Source organism: Homalodisca vitripennis, chromosome 2 (genome assembly GCF_021130785.1).
Source record: "Homalodisca vitripennis isolate AUS2020 chromosome 2, UT_GWSS_2.1, whole genome shotgun sequence".
NCBI lineage: Eukaryota > Metazoa > Arthropoda > Insecta > Hemiptera > Cicadellidae > Homalodisca > Homalodisca vitripennis.
Window position 1 is genome coordinate 86,310,465 of NC_060208.1, and position 22,152 is coordinate 86,332,616.

General features: G+C 32.1%; 1 protein-coding gene across 2 annotated transcripts in view; it reads left to right on the forward strand.

The window, feature by feature from the left end:
* Positions 1 to 889: 889 nt before the first annotated feature.
* Positions 890 to 22,152, forward strand: part of LOC124354316 — a 42,838-nt gene continuing 21,575 nt past the window's right edge. The window contains exons 1-3 of one of the 2 annotated variants that reach the window (XR_006921672.1): positions 890 to 1,154; positions 6,401 to 6,562; positions 16,004 to 16,154. Coding sequence is in view for 1 of the 2 variants with exons in the window: in XM_046804673.1 (XP_046660629.1) it covers positions 1,138 to 1,154; positions 6,401 to 6,562; positions 16,004 to 16,154 (330 nt within the window). In the remaining variant the exon portion in view is untranslated. The remainder of the gene's footprint in view (positions 1,155 to 6,400; positions 6,563 to 16,003; positions 16,155 to 22,152) is intronic. The other variant, XM_046804673.1, reaches the window with a different exon arrangement.

Below are 22,152 nucleotides of genomic sequence, written 5' to 3' on the forward strand. Positions count from 1 at the left end.
TCCTTAAACATTGTTCACTTTTCAAAGTTTAAAAAAACATTGAAATATGATCAGTTCAATTTTGAACTAATTTTTTCATTAATCCTTAATTAAGTTAATTTCTAACAAATGCTTTATTTGTATTTTTATACTAATTTGAATTATTAATAATAATAATATTCTTAAGACTGCAGTGTTTTAGTGCCATTATTTCAAACAGTATCCTTGTAATTTTTTCCCAACCTATACTTTTATGCAAAAACGACACGTGACACTAGCTACTATTATGTTTAATAACTTTGGTATAAAAAATGATATCACTTAGCAACAGATATATTCTTTAACTAGAAGAATATAATGTTACAGAATATTACAATGTACAGCACTATAAAAAATATAATAAAAAGAAAAAATCATGTCTAACTTTCAAAGCCCGTTTTCTCAAAACTCACTTTTCAGACTCAGGTCGTTTTTGCACCCAACTCCTCAATTTGTGTCTTGCTTGCCAATTACATGTCCTAACATAACTATTAAATGTTCAAAGTCACTACTGGCCATGCACAAAAAGTTCTTGATGCTTCCATCACACCGCAAGTCACCTGATAGGGGGTCAATGTCATCCTATTGCAGGTCATTCAACATATCACTGCCACTGTACACTGATCTTGCCCTTAATGATGGTTTTATCTAATATCGTTTTGGTTTTCCTCTGTTTTGACAGAATGACGCATGCAGCTGCAGCAAGAACCACGTCCTCTACACTCGACATCTCCAAGACTGAGGCTCTGGCGGGGCGTTCATAAAGTTAATAACAAATGTTACACTCAAACTGGTGACACTGTAACTTTTAGTTATTAACTTTAGTTACTGTAACCTTGTTAATAACTAAAAGTTACCAACTTTTTGTTATTAACTCCGGTGTAAACGCGGCTTTAGAGTATTTGGATTAGCAGACATCACATTTTAAAGAACAGCCGGACTGATAAAGAAAAAAGCTGAAAAGAGAAGAAGCAACTCAGCAAACAGGCAACAAGAAAAAGTTTGTGCGTGTGCTTTTTCTCAAATAAACGAAAACGAGGAATTAAAGTAATATATAGCTTTACGTGTTATGTGTATTGCAACATTTAGTAAGAATATGACATTAAGTTGAAATTAAGGATGAATTCTGTTTTAAGGTAAATACTAAAATGTATAAGTAGGCTAATAAACTTTCATTGCTACACAAGGTTAGGCTAGACTAGAAAAATATACATGTTATTAGAGATTAACCTGTAGACAACACATAAGCATTATAACCCAACTAAAAATTAACTATGGCATACAATGTTATTGTTATTTTTTATAATATGTATTAGTCAAGACCAAAGAATTTAATTTAAATTTAAATTGCGTAAGTTAGTTCAATGCTGTTGAAAGTGGAACTGACTGCTGCCTGTGGTGTTTTGAATATTACTCTTGGCTCTTTTACTACTCATTTGCACACATTGATTACTTGCCAAAGAACACTGGCATGTGCAAATATGTTTTGTGAAAATCAAAAATCGCTGTGTTCGTTATGCAATTATATTTTTTTTCTATTGTGAGGTCAAGTGTTAAATCTTAAAACCCTAAACAAATATCAGGTAGGGTACGATAAGCGGACCCGATTTTGGGTAGGGTACGATAAGCGGACCCGGTTTTTTAGATCGAGGAATGTAATCATCGATACCTAATATTCGCATCTCAAATCCTAGACAATCAATCGATATAAAAGTATCTATAGTCCTCAATAACAATCATGTTTTAAATTAAAATTTGAATTTAATATTTACAGTGATCAAACAAATTATTAGGCTATAACCAAAATTAGGAAAACTGAAGACGATCATATTTGCTCTTCTCACAGTTACAGTTGTTTCTTTCCCACAAATTTCACATAATGCTTTTTTTATACGAGTCCAACATGTTGAAGTTACGAAAAACATGTCTTATCATCTTTCAAAGCAATGTTGTGTAGTTTTCTAAAATTGACTGCCATTTTTAATAATCAAATGTTACTTAAATATAAAATTGAAATATTACATAACGAGTCTTATTTGAAAGTGTTGACAGCTGTTGATATGGATTATTTAAGTTGTTCAAAATAATGGTAAATCTTAAGCTCAGCGACTACCGCTCCGATCGCCGTAATTTTTTGCATACTAACACAGGTTAACGTAATTTCACCGAAAAAAATAATCCCGATTATCGCCGTAGCACGAAAAAACTCCCCCCCCAAAAAAAATTTTGGAAAAAATAAAATTAAAAAAAACCTGACTGACATTGCATTTATTCGTTTTTTTGGTCTTATTAGTTCGTAGGGCAGTAGTCCAGGTACTACTTCTAGTATAAACTCGTCTTATCTTATCAGTGATAAACGCGCGCCGCTTACCTTTTGCCTGTAATGAAACCTGCGTTAGTTCTGTCTGAGTTTTGTGTGTGTGTAAGCAGTCATGGCGTGGTCTGGGCTTGGACTTTGCAAGCTCGAGTTAATTTTTTTTCTAAAAGAGCAAGCAGCGCGAAGCGCTGCGCAGCGGGCAAGCATCGCGTGATCTGAGTTTTGAATAGGCAAGCTAGGGTCTTTTTAGCGTGTGACAAGAACCATTGCACGCCATGTCAATAACTTTTAACACTAATATTCCTTGTCCATGTGGGTTTGTTTGTTTACGTAATCGAAGCCGTCCTAGGTCACGTGACCCGCCCGGCCAATCGGAAACTTTCCTGTTTGTCACGTGACTACTGTCGGTACTTTGGGATTATACCGACCACACCCAGACATGAATCGTTATTTCACATTTCGTTTCTACTGATTACTAGATTAGCGTAGAACAATATTTCGTCAATATAAAACAGGAATTGTCTTATCGCAAACACCTCCCCATCCTCAGACAGAGGTCAAAGTCGAGCGTCTAGTAGATAACGTGATTGCAGAGTCTCGCCGCCCATTCAGCTGGTGCATCGCTTTGTTGTACTTCCGTGTTTTACCTCTACATTTCTCCAAACACAAAAAATTCAACAAAAACAAACATTTACCAAACTAAACTTTTTATTAAAAAAACACTCAAAACTTGTTTTTATTCTTGATCACATTCCGCCCACCCAAAATGCGAGTGCCTCCGGCCATCAGCGTGGGCTTCGACAGCACCTTCGGTGCTGCCCCGCGCTGATGTCGACGAAAGAAAAAACATCCCTCGAGATAGTACCTATCAGTAAAATATCAAATTCTAGAGGGGCTAATCAGAAATATAAATTGAATTGTAATGGAAAGGCAATGATGTACCGTGCAAATCACGTGATGCCCGGCTGCGGCCTGCCGTAATCAGGATTCTCGAGAAAGATAAGATAACAGCGACAACAATACCGATCACAATACCTGGAAATGCTTGTTAGTTTGTAATTTTGTAATTGAAGAGTTGTTTTTTCGTTCTATCATGTTTGTTTCTATAAATTTCTATTTTTGTGTTCTTCATACTGGTGTGGTCGGTATAATCCCAAAGTACCCTACTGTCAACTCATCAAAACGACCATGGTCGGCCATTGTTTTTTAGTTTGATAGTCGAAAATCTCGTTATTTATGTGTTTTGTATTGCCAACATTTTACTGCCGAAAAACTGGTTTTTATATGTTAGCGATAATCGGAACTATTGTTTTCGGTGAAATTACGTTAACCTGTGTTAGTATGCGAAAAATTACGGCGATTGGAGCGGTAGTCGCTGAGCTTAAGATTTACCAAAATAATTAATCAGTATTGATGGTTATGATTTAGTAATATCGTTTGCTAATTTCGATATAAAAAACCGATTCTGCTTATCGTACCCTACCCCAAATATCTAATAATTACACTTTTTTCCATCTTTTAATTACCTATTTAAGAGAAACTCAACACTGCGAATGTAGTGTTTTAAACTTTAAACTATGTCACATAATTGTTAAATAGAGGTCTTTTTGTTTCATAAAGTGTTTCGAGATAGTTTATGTATGTTTACAAATAGGCCCATACTAATCAAACCAAATGTCAATTGGTAACTTAAATGTGGTTTAATAATTAATATATTTAATGTTACCTCTCTTTTTCTTTTAAATATATTTATTGAGTTATAATGGTGTTTTAATAACGTAGCCTAATAGAAATTAAATATTTTAAAATAAATAATGTAATAACAATTTTAAATTTTTATGGAAGTGATAAGGATTAACCCCTTTAGTGCCAGTGATAAAACAAATACATGTTGAAAAGTGCTGATTTATTATTTTTTGTGTGACTATGCGAAAAGTGTCAGAGGATTTTGGACGAAAATGCAAGGTTTTTAAAACAAAATTTAATTAAAATTTATTTTGGATCATAAAAAGCTCATTTTAAATTCTTTTTGAAGGTAAGTGAATTATGTACCGTATCAGAAACTTTGTAACATTTTTATATTTTTTTTAAAAATTAAAAAATCACTTTAGACGGCAACATTTCCACGGAAATATAATAAAAATCAAGTTTAGGGTAAAATAACTATTATAACATATGTTTATTGTGAAATTTCAATACTTTTGTAATATAGAGCATACAAAAACAACTCAAAATCATTTGTAATAACCTGATATTGTATCATAATCAAAATTGTTAAAAATAGTTCATTGCTAGAGATTATTTTTACTAAAACACAAAGTTTCACAAACAAATTCACCTAAAATTAATACTTTTATGATAGAGCGTTTAAAATCACCCTACAATCTTGTGTAAAATAAACTAATATTGTACAATAAACACAATTAATTATAAAAATTATTGAAGTGCTAGACGTTTGTTTTGCTAAAAAGAGAGGGTTTAGGAAAATATTCAGTTAACGTTTATTTTTCGTCATCAAAAGCTCTTTTTTTAATAGGCCTATACTGATTGAAATTTTAACACTTTAATGATAAAAACTATTTAAAAACAATGTATGTCTAATAACACATTACTTATTATAATGAATCCCAAAACATAAACATAACCTTACTCAGGCAATTTTCAAAAAACATTTTAAATTAATAAAAACGCTTAATTATATAACATAAAAAAACGCTCCGCTACTCATCACTACTACACCGCGATCGCGATCCAACTGAGAAAGTTTTGTATTTTAGTTAGTTGTTTACGTCACCTAACAACAGTACAAAGTAGATATAATAATTGAAAATGTTAGTTTAGCTCATGTATTGCCCTTTGGTATGATATCAGCCAGTATGGGATAAGTTATAGAGGTACTAATAATGAAATAGAAATCGTCTCGTTCCAAGACTCCAGCACTTTTCGTGTAGGAATGTCTCGTTTCGGAGCAAGACTCTCGGCACTCAATCGTGTTTTTTAAATCGTCTCGTAGTGAGATTCCTGGCACTAAAAGGGTTAATTTATAGTTACATTCTTGAAGCTCTTTTCTTATTGGAAATTATACATTAATTTAAACAAACTCTCCAATAATATAAAGTTTTTATTTTTGTGAGGCCTTTCGTACTCAATGAGAACATCTTCGGACCCACACAACTGAATAAAAGTAATACTTATTATAAAACTGAATAAAAGTAATATAGTTATTGGAGAGTTTGTTTTAATTAATTTATAGTTATCTAGGCAGATCATATTTGCTAAGTAAACGTTATTAAATAACCAAAGGGATACAATAGCATAACTATATACTTCTTTTCTATAAATTTGTGTTTCTTGAAAAATGTTAATTTTAAAATATGATTGAATAAAAAAACCAATTAATTTTATTGTTGGCTTTGGTAGAATATATCTTGAGGATCATTTAAAAAAGTTTCATCTGATTATCTTAATCTCTTAGTTTTAAGTTAATATAAAATTCACATTCTTAGTAATCTTTATTGGTAAATATTGAACATTAGATTTTCTTTCTTAGAAAGGACATAGTAATCCTATGATAAGGGGTAGCCAACATTTTAATACAAACGTTAAAAGCTTGAAAAAAAAAAACTGTTATTGATTAGGTTCAGTCCATGAAACTTGCCACAATTGTTTATTTTAACTTAAGAAACAAATGTACCATGTTTAATCGCATTCTGAGACAGATAATGTTTAAAGTTTTGTGTGTGTGCATGTGTGTGTGTGTTTTTTATTTGGTGTAAAGTGACTCTGTAACAGTTGTGATCAGACATGAATACCCAATTGTTACATATGTTTGACTGTACCTAAGAGAACAAGTTAAAAACGTGAATCATGCAATCAAAATGCACACTGTTTTAGAGTTGAATGAATTATTTGTCTGCCAGCCAGTAGTATTCAGCATAACAAATCATTTTGCTCACCACTGACATTGTTAGAATACATCAAAGTAGGTGTGTAAAATATTTCTAATATATTTTTATCATCGTTTTTAGTGTCACGTAATCTCACAACAGTATTCTCTGTTTTTAGTGGGGAGCAGTTGGTTCAGGCTCATTCCAAAACAAACTATGAATTACCATCAGCCGGCCTTAAAGATTTCCAACCAAACAATTCCTGGTTGGAGCAGAAACAGATTCAGACCGCTCTACAAGAGAGAAAAGCACTTCTGGAAGAGGAAAGGGTAGAGAAATGGTGAGTCTAAATTGTTTGGAGTGTGTATGTTCATGTGCAGACACCTACAAAGATAATAACGATAATTGGCATAGTAGCCTATATTGTGTGGATGAGTATGATTCTAGAGCAAAAATTTAATGACTATACCGGTATTACAATTATTAACCATGTAAAATTTTAAATAATCACTAGGTGTAACTGAGTGACCATGTTACAGTTATTGGATTGAATCTAATATATGTAAGCCTAATACTTAAATGCAGATTATACATTGCTGTAGAGAAAGTAACATGTATTAGGACATATAGGAAATTCAAATTATATCTTCTGTGAAATTTAAAAATGAAAAACTTTAGCAATTTTTCTTTATATTGGGATAATTCTGTATGAAATCAACACACTTTGACTTCATATAAATACAAAATACAATAAAAACATTTACTTGACTACCTCAGAATTTGATGAAATTTGGTATGGTGGTAGTCCTCAAATAGATTAGAAAATTTCCAATTTTCCCCAAATATTTCAAACAGTTTCAAAGCTGTTACAGTTTACGGTTATGTAAACTGTCTAAAAATTTACCAACCAACATATATTTTTCACCATAGCTTTTCTCCTAATCAAGCTAGTGAGATTGGAGTGGTTTCATTTTAATTAGTTTTAAATACTCTTTATTTTGGTGTAACACAACACAACATAATTTGTCATAAAAGTTTTTTTGAAAATTCAAATTCAAAATGTTGGGTTTCTCAAAATGTGCAATTTTGAATAATTCCTATAAATAGCTTACAGTTGTTGTATGTGATTCTAAAAATTTCAAAATGGGGGTTAAATGGATTCATGGTTAAATAATAATTTAAGCATGGGTGTTTACAAGTTTGTAAGTATGTCATGCTGTGTATCCTTACTTTACTTAATTTCATTATTATGATGATTATTATTATAATTCGAGTAACAAAAAGAGAGTTGCCTCTAAGAGAGCAATTTGGTTATTTATAATAATTGTTTTTATTTTATAATGCACTTTATTTGAAACAAATAATGGAATTAAGTAAAGTAAGGATACATAGTATGACAAGTTTATAAAATCTTGTAAGCACCCTTTTTAAAATTATTATTTAACTATTAACCCATTAGCCTTCCACTTTTAAATTTTGGGAATCACTTACCAAAAGTATAAACTATTGATAAGATTTTTTTCAAAACTGCACTTTTTGAAACATTCAAAATTTTGGATTTGAATTTCTAAAAATGTTTTCATGACAATGTATGTTGTGTTGTACATCAAAAGAAAGAACTTTTAAAACTGTGAACTCCCATATATCTAGCTCGATGAAGAGAAAAGCTATGGTGATTTCAAAATATGTTTATTACTGTTATTAGGTGGATTTTGAGAAACTTTACAAAGCTGTAACTTTGAAACCGTTTGAAATATTTGGGAAAAATTGGCAATTTTCCTAATTTATAGAGGACTACCTTCATACCAAATTTGATTAAATTCTGAGGTAGTCATGTTTATACCCTGTGTTGGTTTGTTATGGAATTACCCATTGGTCACATGAATTTAATAATATTCTGAACTTGTTTGGAAATATTATGATACAAATAAGGTAAACCAATTCATGTTGTGTGAAAGTTGCAAAGGAATTTATAAACATACCTTTCTTGGTTAGGGATTTGGCACTCTGTAGTCTATAATGACAGTACGATATACTGAGTGTAAAAATTTGAGTTAATGGCATCCAAATATACAGTGAGATTCACAAATTTTTATAAAGAGTAAAAATAATAGGCAGTCTAACGGTCTATCAAAGGATTCTTATAAGATAGCAGAGCACTCAGACCCAGTCTGCACAATGGCTGAGACTGCTATTAAAACAACAACCCTTTTGGAAATATTTTACTTAATATGCAACCTAATGTTCCAAACTTTCTAAACCTCAGAAAACCAACATTTAGGAAGTAATAATTAATATAATAAGCAAACAACAAAGGTAACCAGGTGACACTTAATTGAACAACTTCTCAATGTTAATTTTCTTAATATAATACTATTTAAGGACTGATTTTAGTGATTGATGTATAAAAATGCTTTGATCATTATTTATGTGTAAAATAGTCCTCAATTCTTTATTATTATTCTGAAAGGCATACACTGCCTTTAATTAATATGTGGTTTTCCCTCAAGGATTATTATAATTTTATTCTAAAACAGCTGTTTGTTCAGGAAAATACAGTTAAGCAACAACCAAATCAGTTTACTTCAGTTGAGTTCTAAATTAGCTGTTTCTTTAGTGAAAATATTGGGTTTTTTCACTTTGTAATAAAGTGAACTATTGTAATACCAAGCATCTTTGTTAATTTTTCTTTCAGTAAGTTGGGTAATGAAGAATTGTTTTTCTATTAAAAATTATATTCATAGTTTTTCTTGTATTCTAAGTAATTTTGTTGACAGTGCTCTGAAGTTGTTTTTCAGAGCTGAAACTATTATGTAGTCTATGGGATGATTCTGTAGAATAGTGTCTTCCTCTCCCAATTTTGTGAACAGTACTCTAAAGTTTGTTTTTCAGAGCTGAAACTATTATATAGTCTATGGGATGATTCAGTAGAGTAGTGTCTTCCTCTCATAATTTTGTTGACAGTTTTCGTAAGTTCGTTTTTTCAGAGCTGTGTAACTATTATATAGTCTATGGGATGATTCAGTAGAGTAGTGTCTTCCTCTCCCAATTTTGTGAACAGTACTCTAAAGTTTGTTTTTCAGAGCTGAAACTATTATATAGTCTATGGGATGATTCAGTAGAGTAGTGTCTTCCTCTCATAATTTTGTTGACAGTGCTCTGAAGTTGTTTTTTCAGAGCTGAAACTATTATGTAGTCTATGGGATGATTCTGTAGAATAGTGTCTTTCTCTCCCAATTTTGTGAACAGTACTCTAAAGTTTGTTTTTCAGAGCTGAAACTATTATATAGTCTATGGGATGATTCAGTAGAGTAGTGTCTTCCTCTCATAATTTTGTTGACAGTTTTCGTAAGTTCGTTTTTCAGAGCTGTGTAACTATTATATAGTCTATGGGATGATTCAGTAGAGTAGTGTCTTCCTCTCATAATTTTGTTGACAGTGCTCTGAAGTTGTTTTTCAGAGCTGAAACTATTATGTAGTCTATGGGATGATTCTGTAGAATAGTGTCTTCCTCTCCCAATTTTGTGAACAGTACTCTAAAGTTTGTTTTTCAGAGCTGAAACTATTATATAGTCTATGGGATGATTCAGTAGAGTAGTGTCTTCCTCTCATAATTTTGTTGACAGTTTTCTTAAGTTCGTTTTTCAGAGCTGAAACTATTACATAGTCTATGGGACGATTCTGTAGAATAGTGTCTTCCTCTCCCAATTTTGTGAACAGTACTCTAAAGTTTGTTTTTCAGAGCTGAAACTATTATATAGTCTGTGGGATGATTCAGTAGAGTAGTGTCTTCCTCTCATAATTTTGTTGACAGTGCTCTGAAGTTGTTTTTCAGAGCTGAAACTATTATGTAGTCTATGGGATGATTCTGTAGAATAGTGTCTTCCTCTCCCAATTTTGTGAACAGTACTCTAAAGTTTGTTTTTCAGAGCTGTGTAACTATTATATGTATGACTATTATATGTTGTGTAGACTATGGGATGATTCAGTAGAGTAGTGTCTTCCTCTCCCAATTTTGTGAACAGTACTCTAAAGTTTGTTTTTTCAGAGCTGAAACTATTACATAGTCTATGGGACAATTCTGTAGAATAGTGTCTTCCTCTCCCAATTTTGTGAACAGTACTCTAAAGTTTGTTTTTCAGAGCTGAAACTATTATATAGTCTATGTGATGATTCAGTAGAGTAGTGTCTTCCTCTCATAATTTTGTTGACAGTTTTCGTAAGTTCGTTTTTCAGAGCTGTGTAACTATTATATAGTCTATGGGATGATTCAGTAGAGTAGTGTCTTCCTCTCCCAATTTTGTGAACAGTACTCTAAAGTTTGTTTTTCAGAGCTGAAACTATTATATAGTCTATGGGACGATTCAGTAGAGTAGTGTCTTCCTCTCCCAATTTTGTGAACAGTACTCTAAAGTTTGTTTTTCAGAGCTGAAACTATTACATAGTCTATGGGACAATTCTGTAGAATAGTGTCTTCCTCTCCCAATTTTGTGAACAGTACTCTAAAGTTTGTTTTTCAGAGCTGAAACTATTATATAGTCTATGTGATGATTCAGTAGAGTAGTGTCTTCCTCTCATAATTTTGTTGACAGTTTTCGTAAGTTCGTTTTTCAGAGCTGTGTAACTATTATATAGTCTATGGGATGATTCAGTAGAGTAGTGTCTTCCTCTCCCAATTTTGTGAACAGTACTCTAAAGTTTGTTTTTCAGAGCTGAAACTATTATATAGTCTATGGGATGATTCTGTAGAGTAGTGTCTTCCTCTCATAATTTTGTTGACAGTGCTCTGAAGTTGTTTTTCAGAGCTGAAACTATTATGTAGTCTATGGGATGATTCTGTAGAATAGTGTCTTCCTCTCCCAATTTTGTGAACAGTACTCTAAAGTTTGTTTTTCAGAGCTGAAAACTATTATATAGTCTATGGGATGATTCAGTAGAGTAGTGTCTTCCTCTCATAATTTTGTTGACAGTGCTCTGAAGTTGTTTTTCAGAGCTGAAACTATTACATAGTCTATGGGACGATTCTGTAGAATAGTGTCTTCCTCTCCCAATTTTGTGAACAGTACTCTAAAGTTTGTTTTTCAGAGCTGAAACTATTATATAGTCTATGGGATGATTCAGTAGAGTAGTGTCTTCCTCTCATAATTTTGTTGACAGTTTTCTTAAGTTCGTTTTTCAGAGCTGAAACTATTACATAGTCTATGGGACGATTCTGTAGAATAGTGTCTTCCTCTCCCAATTTTATGAACAGTACTCTAAAGTTTGTTTTTCAGAGCTGAAACTATTATATAGTCTATGGGATGATTCAGTAGAGTAGTGTCTTCCTCTCATAATTTTGTTGACAGTTTTCGTAAGTTCGTTTTTCAGAGCTGTGTAACTATTATATAGTCTATGGGATGATTCAGTAGAGTAGTGTCTTCCTCTCATAATTTTGTTGACAGTGCTCTGAAGTTGTTTTTCAGAGCTGAAACTATTATGTAGTCTATGGGATGATTCTGTAGAATAGTGTCTTCCTCTCCCAATTTTGTGAACAGTACTCTAAAGTTTGTTTTTCAGAGCTGTGTAACTATTATATAGTCTATGGGATGATTCAGTAGAGTAGTGTCTTCCTCTCCCAATTTTGTGAACAGTACTCTAAAGTTTGTTTTTCAGAGCTGAAACTATTACATAGTCTATGGGACAATTCTGTAGAATAGTGTCTTCCTCTCCCAATTTTGTGAACAGTACTCTAAAGTTTGTTTTTCAGAGCTGAAACTATTACATAGTCTATGGGACGATTCTGTAGAATAGTGTCTTCCTCTCTCCCAATTTTGTTGACAGTGCTCTGAAGTTGTTTTTCAGAGCTGAAACTATTATGTAGTCTATGGGATGATTCATTAGAGTAGTGTCTTCCTCTCATAATTTTGTTGACAGTTTTCTTAAGTTCGTTTTTCAGAGCTGAAACTATTACATAGTCTATGGGATGATTCAGTAGAGTAGTGTCTTCCTCTCCCAATTTTGTGAACAGTACTCTAAAGTTTGTTTTTCAGAGCTGAAACTATTACATAGTCTATGGGACGATTCTGTAGAATAGTGTCTTCCTCTCCCAATTTTGTGAACAGTACTCTAAAGTTTGTTTTTCAGAGCTGTGTAACTATTATATAGTCTATGGGATGATTCAGTAGAGTAGTGTCTTCCTCTCCCAATTTTGTTGACAATACTCTAAAGTTTGTTAAGTATTATATTAGTCTATGGGATGATTCATTAGAGTAGTGTATTTTTCTCCCAATTTTGTCGAAAGTGATCTTAAGTTTGTTCTTCAGAGCTGTAACTATTAAGTAGTCTATGGAATAATTCAGTAGAGCAGTATTTTCCTCCCTCAATTTTGAAATTTTCAAGCATGAAATAATTTTGTATAAAGAACAAATAAAATGAGTTAAAGAACTTATACCCGTGTTACATCCTTGTACTGACAGTGTTTTGATATGTCTGCAGGTAAAATCATGCTTACTATATTTTGGGATTCATAGGGGCCTGTTTATTGTGACTATATTGAGGATCAACAAAACATCAACAGCCAATTTTACAATAATATGCTCTCAAAACAAAATAAGTGTTGCCACTCAAATACTCTCATGGACTCTTCACTAAAGATCTAATTAAGTTTGCTTTATGGCACAGTTATTTGAAGAAACATTTCAAAAACTGGAATGGACTTGTTTACTGAATTAGAATTTATTGAATCAACCAAATCTTGGGTTAAAGTGTCAAGATTTGGTATCTCCATAATACAAAGTTACATATTTTATTCAAGCATCTTAAAATACATGAAATATCATATTATACAATATAAAATTTACCCTCAACATATTATCAAAAACTTTATTGTTATGATATGAATCAAAATCCTGTTGCCGAATACAATGCAGATAAAGAAATTCTGCATGTTGATGTTTATTTTAATATTTACCTATTCTACATTCTACTATTTTATGAGTACTGTGGAAGTATCACATCCCCATCAAGCCTTAACACCCCAAACTAAGGACAAACTTACAAAGTTGGAAAGTGAAATCCTTTCTGAAAAGAAATACATTCAACTGCTTATTAAAAAATTGGAATCTTTTATTCAGACCCACTGGGATGAGAAAACATTACATGAAAACCTACAAAATGCTTTTGATGAAAACCCTATGGAAGCTATTGAAATACAAAAGAGAGAGGTGGAACAAATTTCGGGCCAACCTGCGGAAGTAATTGCTGTATTGGTGCTTGCCTGTAATCGTGTGACTGTTACGCGCTGCCTGGACCAGCTGATCAAATATCGGGCGAACTCTAGGCTGTTCCCCATCATAGTCAGTCAAGACTGTCAGCATGAGCCGACTGCCCGGGCCATACAGGGTTACGGTGACCAGGTCTACCATATCCAACAACCGGACCAAAGTGATATCCAGGTACCGCCAAACGAAGAGGAATTCAAGGGTTATTTTCAAATAGCTCGACATTATAGGTGGGCTCTAAACCAAATGTTCAATACATACAATTTTAGTACTGTACTCATCATAGAAGATGATTTAGACGTATCTCCAGACATATATGAATACTTCCTGGGTACACTTCCCCTGCTGCAGGCTGATCCAACACTGTGGTGTGTGTCAGCATGGAACGACAATGGCAAGATCAGTCTAGTTAACAAGACTGCACATGACACTGTCTACAGGACTGACTTCTTTCCTGGACTCGGTTGGATGCTCACCAAGTCTCTGTGGGTCGAGCTTTCTGTCAAGTGGCCAGCTGGTTACTGGGATGATTGGTTACGACTGCCGCAGCAGAGAAAAAATCGAGCTTGCATCCGGCCTGAGATCTCACGTACCAAAACTTTCGGTGAAATTGGTGTAAGTAATGGCCTTTTCTATGAGGAATATTTGAAATTCATTCATCTTAACGATCAGTTTGTGCCTTTTACCAAGAAAAACTTGACATTCCTTTTGAAGGACAATTATGATGTACAGTTTGTACGGTCTGTATACAAAAGCAGAGTGATCTCATATCAAGAGCTCAAGACTGGTAGCATATTCTTTGATGGTCCTGTACGAATACGCTACAGTACCAACTATGAGTACTGGAGAGCAGCCAAAACTTTAGGTCTGATGGAAGATTTTAAGAGTGGTGTGCCTCGCACGAGCTACAGAGGCATTGTGACATTCTTCTACAACAAGCGAAGAGTGTACCTGGCACCTTATGCCAACTGGAAGGAGTATGATGTGACGTGAAGCTACCACCACTTAGACTTCTAGCCAACTCTACTCTCTGCCACGGTTCCACTACTTATCCTGTAGCTATTGGATAAGTAAGATTGACTATGGTAAATTAGTTTTTAACAGAAATTAATATTAAAAGTATTAAAGATAAGTTATTTAATTTTTTTCAAAACTTTTGTTTTGACCTTATTAGTCTTGTAGCTTATTATAAGAAAAAACACAAAAAAGTTAAGTTGTACAAAGCTAGCAATGGTGCATTACTTTTTTTAAGTATGAATTTAAGAATTATATAGTACTATAAATATTTATAAAATGTTATAAATGTTGCTGAAAAATGTTCTTACTTGTAGTAGAAAGGGACAAATGTGTGCGTGTGTGCTTGTGGATGTGAGCGTACTTTTGTGTATCTTTAAAATTTGAATAAACATTGAATCACAAAAAGTGCTTGCTCTGCCTGGACTCAAACACGGATCGCTCATTATTACCATCATGATAAGTTTGGAGAGCTAGCGTCTTCTTCCTTCATCTTCAGGTGTCAAACTATGAATCATGAGACTGAGTGTGCATAGAGGTTAACAAATTAAGGGAAATAGCACTAAAATACACTAACCTAAAATAATACAAGAGAAAAGTTGTGAGTTAAATCTTGCTGAAACTCCAACATGAAAGTGTGAAACACAAAACACAAACCATTCCCTCAGCATATACATTGTGCTGTATAAATGATTATGTTTATGTTTCGTTTTGCTATTGCTTTTCGGCACTTTTCTCTTATAACGCATGATAACAGCATGTTTATTGATCTCTTAACTTTCCCACATGTTTAACTTGTGTTTTAGGATTTTAAATCTAAAGAGGACAGCACATAACATTTCTATATACATTTTTTTTTTAGTCATTAAAACATGGCAAATGTCCATTTTGTCATCTCTTTAAATGTTAGGTTTATTAGATTTTGTAAGTGTTTATTGTACTGTGTGTTGGAAATTGTGTACAACTGCCTTCATTAAGTTCACATTCAGTTTAAGATATCAGAAGCCATTGATATTATTTCCACATTCCACTAAAGCCGACCTTATCAGATTTCCATTTGCTTTGAACCTTAAAAGGACTCTGTATGAGAAATGATTTTGATCCATTAAAAACGCTAAAATTAGGTTGCATATGCATGTGGCTAAAGACTTTTGTGCCCTAGATATACACAAATTATAAGAACGATTAAGCAAGTTTATAAATGTTGCCGAGAACTAAGTTGAAAAGTAGCAAAAGTTTAGTATTTATCAAATAAACTGTTTTGAGTGATGGCAAATTGTCTTGTTACTTATTGAATGATTCTTGCATTTCTACAATCTGAAATCGGCAAATAGCTTTTCACCCATTTAGTAGCTTTCTCTCATAGTCCACAAAGGTTAAAGCAATCAAAAGCCTTGCTGTAATCTACCAATAAAACTTAAAACATAATCTTGATATTCTTAATTACAGGTTCCAAGAGGATAACTGTAGATTTCATTTTATCTAATAATAAATTGTTGGATTTCTAGGAGTTGCCTCATGTCAGCTCAATGGGTCCCAGAAAAACGGAAGGCCTTCGTCAAACAGAAGAACAAATACTGGGAGGTCTACGGACATCACAGTGCTGCTGATGACTTGGATTGGCTATTCCCTGAGGAGGTTCTTTTCCTAATGGAAATGGTGAGCTATGAATGGTGTTCTTTACATTGCACTATCCTCTTGAAGAACATGAATTGTTATGCTCTTGTTAAAGGTTCAAATACTATTGATCCAGGCTCATTTCATCCGTCATATCCAACCATTGGTTGATTTAAGTTATGCTCTTTGGGGATGCAGTCGTAATGGAGGGTCATAAATGTTTCAGTTTAAATGCAAACATAAGAAGCACAAGTGAACTTGAAACCAATTAATTATTTATTTTGTCTGGTTATTCTTTCAAGGTGTCTACCAATCACAAAAGTCCTGGAAAAAATATTAATTTTAATGAGGGTTTCACGGAAATTGCCAGAAACCATGGATTATGATTTTGTCAGAGAAATTTTCTGTTTAAAACATATGTTTTATGGCATTGTGATAATAACTAGTGATGTGTTGAAACCAAATCTCGAATCTATAAAATCTTCAAGAAAGATTCAGGTTCCAAAATCGATCGATAAGATTCAACAACAGAATCTGGGGAAACTCTCAGTGTCATTAATTATCAGTTGATCATCAGTATACAAATTGCTCATAACAAAAGCATTTTGATGTATTTTGTTTTTGAAAAATCGTAAATAAATAATCTTACTAATGAATAGTCTTAGTTTTTTAAATAGTATTTATTTGCAATTAGTATTTGATTTACGTTATTAGATTGCTGTGAGTCTTCTGTGTATATTCCTGGATGACAGCTGATCAGCATTATGTAAATTACTGATTGTGAAAACTTAGTTTTGTTCTACTATATGTATGATTAACTATAGATAGATAACCTAATTAACAAATTATCATAGTCCAGTAAACCAAATTTTGCTAGTAGATCTGTATTTATGTACATGCATCACCGCGAGTCTGCTGCATATATTCACGGATTACAGCAATTGGCAGTACACAAGTTGTTTTACCTATCGCTAAAAAATGTTTATTGTTATACCTTGTGTATGAAAATCTGTATATAGATATCCTAATTAGCAAATTATTCTACTTTTTTTTTAAAATATTATGCTTGCAGTTCTTAATATATGACTATTATTAAAATTAAAGAATAGTTCTATTTGGTTGGCCGGTGAGTGCAGATCTATTATGACCTGTATTCTGTAGTTCAGTTATAATAATTAGTGTTTAGTTTTATTAAGTGCATGTTTTAGAGTTAGTGTACATGGAATAGACACACACAACATGGCTGTTGTGGTTCTTGACTTATGCGTGTCATAAAGTCTAGTATGTTTTGTTTACTTCAACCTTGATTGTAGTCATGTATTAGTTAGTGATTTACCTGAAGGAGAGATCACATTGCAAATCTTAAAGTGAAATGTTACTAATTGTATTTTATCACTGAACAATGGCAAATGTCTGGAAAAATTCTGTTTCCTTCAATAAATAGTAGTTATAATAATGATGACACATGGTGACATATATCTTCCTAGCTATATTCATTAATTAAGTATTTACACGTAACTTTGTCAGAGAGTTCAAATAGTAATCATATAATCATAAACGCTGCTATAGTTTTAACTTCTAAAGTGTTATCTTCAGGCGCCAATAAATATAAAACTATGAGGATTGTCTACTCGAAGTTGTCATAGTTTAAAATCTACAAACACAGCACAAAACGCAATGAGTAAATAAATGAACAACAAAACATAATATTTGATAGGCCCGTCACACAAGAATCTTTAGCATGACACGACATTACAGCTGACAGAGGATAGGACATTAACACTAAATGATTCTTATTCATTGTGCATCAACGTTATCAGCTTGTGTTGGAGGTTGGTGAGGCACTTTTACGATTAAATATTGTGATAGTTGTATAAAATCAAAATAAACATTTGAAAACAATGGTTATTTCATAATGTTTCTGCAGTATGTAGTTTTTATTTAGTGATTATGAAACGTGAAGTAAAATGTAATGTTTACTTTTTTTCATATTATACCCAGTAAAAACTGTTCAATTCCATAGTTAGTGATTTTAAAATCATATTTGATATGTATAGAATGTTCTGAATAAAATTATGTAAATAATGCATATTTTTCTTTTAATATAGTAGTGTAGGATTTTTTTTTGCTAAATAAGAACTTGCTAGTTCTTATTTAGCAAAAAAATCCTACAAATCTTAAAAAAAAAAAAAAAAAAAAAAAAAAAAAAAAAAAAACTGGATAGGCCATGAGGAGTTATACAGAGAAGCACTAGAGTGTTATGATTTAATACCTATTATTAATTCCAGTAGACTTTTAAGTAAAATATAATTTTGGACTAAACAGTATTCAAAGTGAACTTGTGTGGCCTCAGGTGCTACGTGTGTTTACTTGGAAGTTTATTGTCCAACTTGTTGGATCTTATCAAGCAGTTAAATAATTTTGTGTACTTACATTAATTTTTTTCAGAATTGAATTACATGAGTATCTATCTGTGTACTTCTGATTATACTTATTGAATTAAGAATGTCTTAAAGTAAGAAGAAAGAAAGAAAGAAATTTGTCTTAAAGACATTAATAAATCCAATTTTTCTTGTTTTACAGTCAAACAAATAATATCCTCTTAAAAATAATTTTAAAATTTGAACAAAGAACAAAACTAAAGATCTTTAAAACAAAATAAAATACAATAAAGCTTTTTTCATGCTCAGACTGATCTTTAGACAAAATACACAATAACAATATTTAAAATATAACTTATTATATTGTAACAAAATATAAACAATAATAACATTATACTATTAACATAAATTTTAACTTTCTTTAGAAAAAAAATAGGGCCTTCAAAGCAGTGCTTGTAATAAGGTCCAATCCTTGAATATAAAATGAATATTTTAGATCAGTTGTATTATTGTAATTTCTCGATAGACTCCCTATTCTTAAATTCTAATTAAAACTATTTATATTAACATTACAAAATAAAAAATATAATGGTCAAAGGTGTGCTATAGTAATCAATGAAAATACATAGGCTACACACATACATATATACGAGGCGTGACAATAAAGTAATGAGACTGATGTGAGAAAAATGTTGCTTAGAGTTTTAGTCAAGTATAGTGTGTTCTCCTTCAAAGTAGTTCCCCTCTGATTGCATACACTTTTTCCAGCGCTTCTGGCATTGATTGTAACATTTCTGGAACTCATTTTCTGTAATATCCTCATCACAGCTTTTTGGAAATCTTAAAAATTGCTGTACAGACAGAGCAGTATGGGATGGCGCATTATTGTGATGCAGAATCCAATTACCAGCAATGTTGGCATGAACACGAAGAACTCTTTTATGAAGTTGTTCTAAAATTTCTTTGTAGTAATATTGGTTATCTGTTTGTCCAGGAGGCACCTAGGCCTACTCTTTATAAACAATTCCCTTGAGAATCAAAGCACATTCCACTTTTGACTTTGACATGCAAGCTTTTTTTGGTCTGGGTGATCCCTTTGAGCACCATTGCGAACTTTGGCGTTATGTTTCTGGGTCGTACTTAAAAAACTCGCTTTCATCATCAGTAACAACACAGCTCAACAATTCTGGATTGATTTCCGTTTGTTCTAACAGATCGGCTGCCACATTTTTCCGTCGTACGAGTTCACACACCCTGGTCAAGTTTACATCCGTCCGTGAGGTTGATGGTAGTCCACTGCGGTCTTCATCTTCAATATTCATTCTGTCTTCACTAAACATTTTATGCCAACAAAAAACTTGAGCTCTTGACATAACCTTCTCTCCTAAAGCCTTCTGAAGCTTACCGTAAGTTGTCAATGCGTTTTTCACCAAATTTAACGCAAAAAGAAATGGCATACCATTGCACAATATTATGCGGTTCCATTTCCGTGACGAGAGACACAAAAATGTGTTAACAGCACAACTAACGACTGAGCAGTTGCATTGATGTGCTGCTTGGACTAGAAGCAGGCCTCATGGTGCGCAAAAGGCCCTTGAGGCTTAAGTGCATGGCAATAGGCCGCCCCATAGAAGAAGAAGAATTTTATAGATCAAAGTCAAAGATATTGTGCCTATGCAAGCCTGTAGGGTTGCCACATCTTGCAAAGAAAATCAGTCGTTACTTTATTGTCGCACCTCTTACATATACATACATACATCCAGACAAACACGCATATATATATATATATATATATATATATATAATTTCATTTTAATTTCAATAAACATTGAATCGCAAAAAGTACTTGCTCCGCCGGGAGTCGAACCCGGATCTCTCACTTGCCGGGTGAATGTGCTACCATTACATATGTATGTATATATATATGTATGCATTTCTGTACTTAAGAGCACTGTACATTTTCAGGACAAAAAGCAATATTAAACATAATAATATACATAATATTATATATGTATATAATTATACAAAAATTTTAAATCAAATAAAATAATTTTAAATCACAACAATTAGACAAGGAAGTATTCAAAAAAAGTAATAATAATAATTTACTGAATACTTACAAGTAATTTCAATATTACCTAAACTAATTATAAATGCCAAACTCTCAATTTAAAAAGAAATTCTATTTTTTTTACTAGAGTTCCTTATAACATAAGGTACCATAGTTAAATAGTCTAGGTGCCAAAAATGATTAAGTTTTGGTAAAATAGGTTTTTCAGTTTTTGGAACAAATACATTATCAGCAGGGTACAAGTAGGACAAGTGTATAATTTTCAGCTTTAAATATTTATTCAAGGTAATGCCTCCCGGACTGAATAGATTATAAAAGAATGTTATGTACCTTATATTCATCTTCAGTTTAATGTTTAAAACAACTACCAGTCTCAGGGGGTTAAAACCCTATTGTCCTGTTGTAGAACTTAAACATCAAGATTTTTGTCAAATTTTAAAATACAGGTACACACATACACCTTGAGCAGATAAATAAACATAAACACATTTAAGTAAATGAATGGATGAAAGATGGCTTTATTCAAATGGTAGAGTTAGGGCTATCAAGCTTTCTCTACCACTCAAACCTCATATCATATACAGTACATTTACAATAATTCCTACATACATGGAAAATAAAAAATACATATTTTAAATATATATTAACAAAATTGTTTCACTCATATATTAAGTGATAAAAAAGACCTATATATTAAAAAATACAGAGGCTAGACAATGTAGGCTGGAAAACCTGTAGCTATGACAATGTGGTCAGACTATTCACACTTGCATTTAAAGCAATAAAACAGAATACATAGTCGTTTGGTTTAATTTAAATGTTACTAGCGCAAGAACAGTTTTATTTTGAAATTCTTAAAATACTTATAATTAAAATGAATTTATTTTGAAAATTTGATTTCACATTCATTCTGGAACTTAACATTATTTTTTAAATATATTTATTTATAAAAATGTTTAAATTTATTAAACATTCAATTTTGTTTTATAAACGGATTTTAAACCCATATGATAGACAGTACTGTCAATATGAAAATGATTACAATTTATGATAAGTTACTGTCAGTAATAAATTAGCCTGAGTCAATAAAACTTGTAATAAATCTAACACAAAATAATAACAAAAAGCAATCCACTATAAATTATTCAGTGCATAATAACATATTGATGTTTTTTTGTGTTTTTTCAGTTACAAATGAAATGTAAAAATGAGTTACAGTACAAGTAATCGTTTTTGAAATTTATATTTTGTAACTTAAGGTTCAGTACAGTTGATGTTTACATTAAAAATTTAGGATTGGTATATTCATGGGTCTGAGAATTGATAAAATAGCTATTTCAGTTAAGCAACTAAAGTTCTAGTCTCTTTGATTCAGAGAGACACCTTTCAAGAATTAGAAAGTTTATTGTCTTTAAACATAAATCATGCAATCAACAAAGTCATATTTTACACTTAGCTTATCCCGAAACACACGTTTTCTTAGGTTATTAAATCAATATAGGAAATAAAATAACAGTCAATATTAAAAAATTCATTCTATACATCTCTTCAAATTAATCGCTACATCATTCTAAAATACGAAAACTTA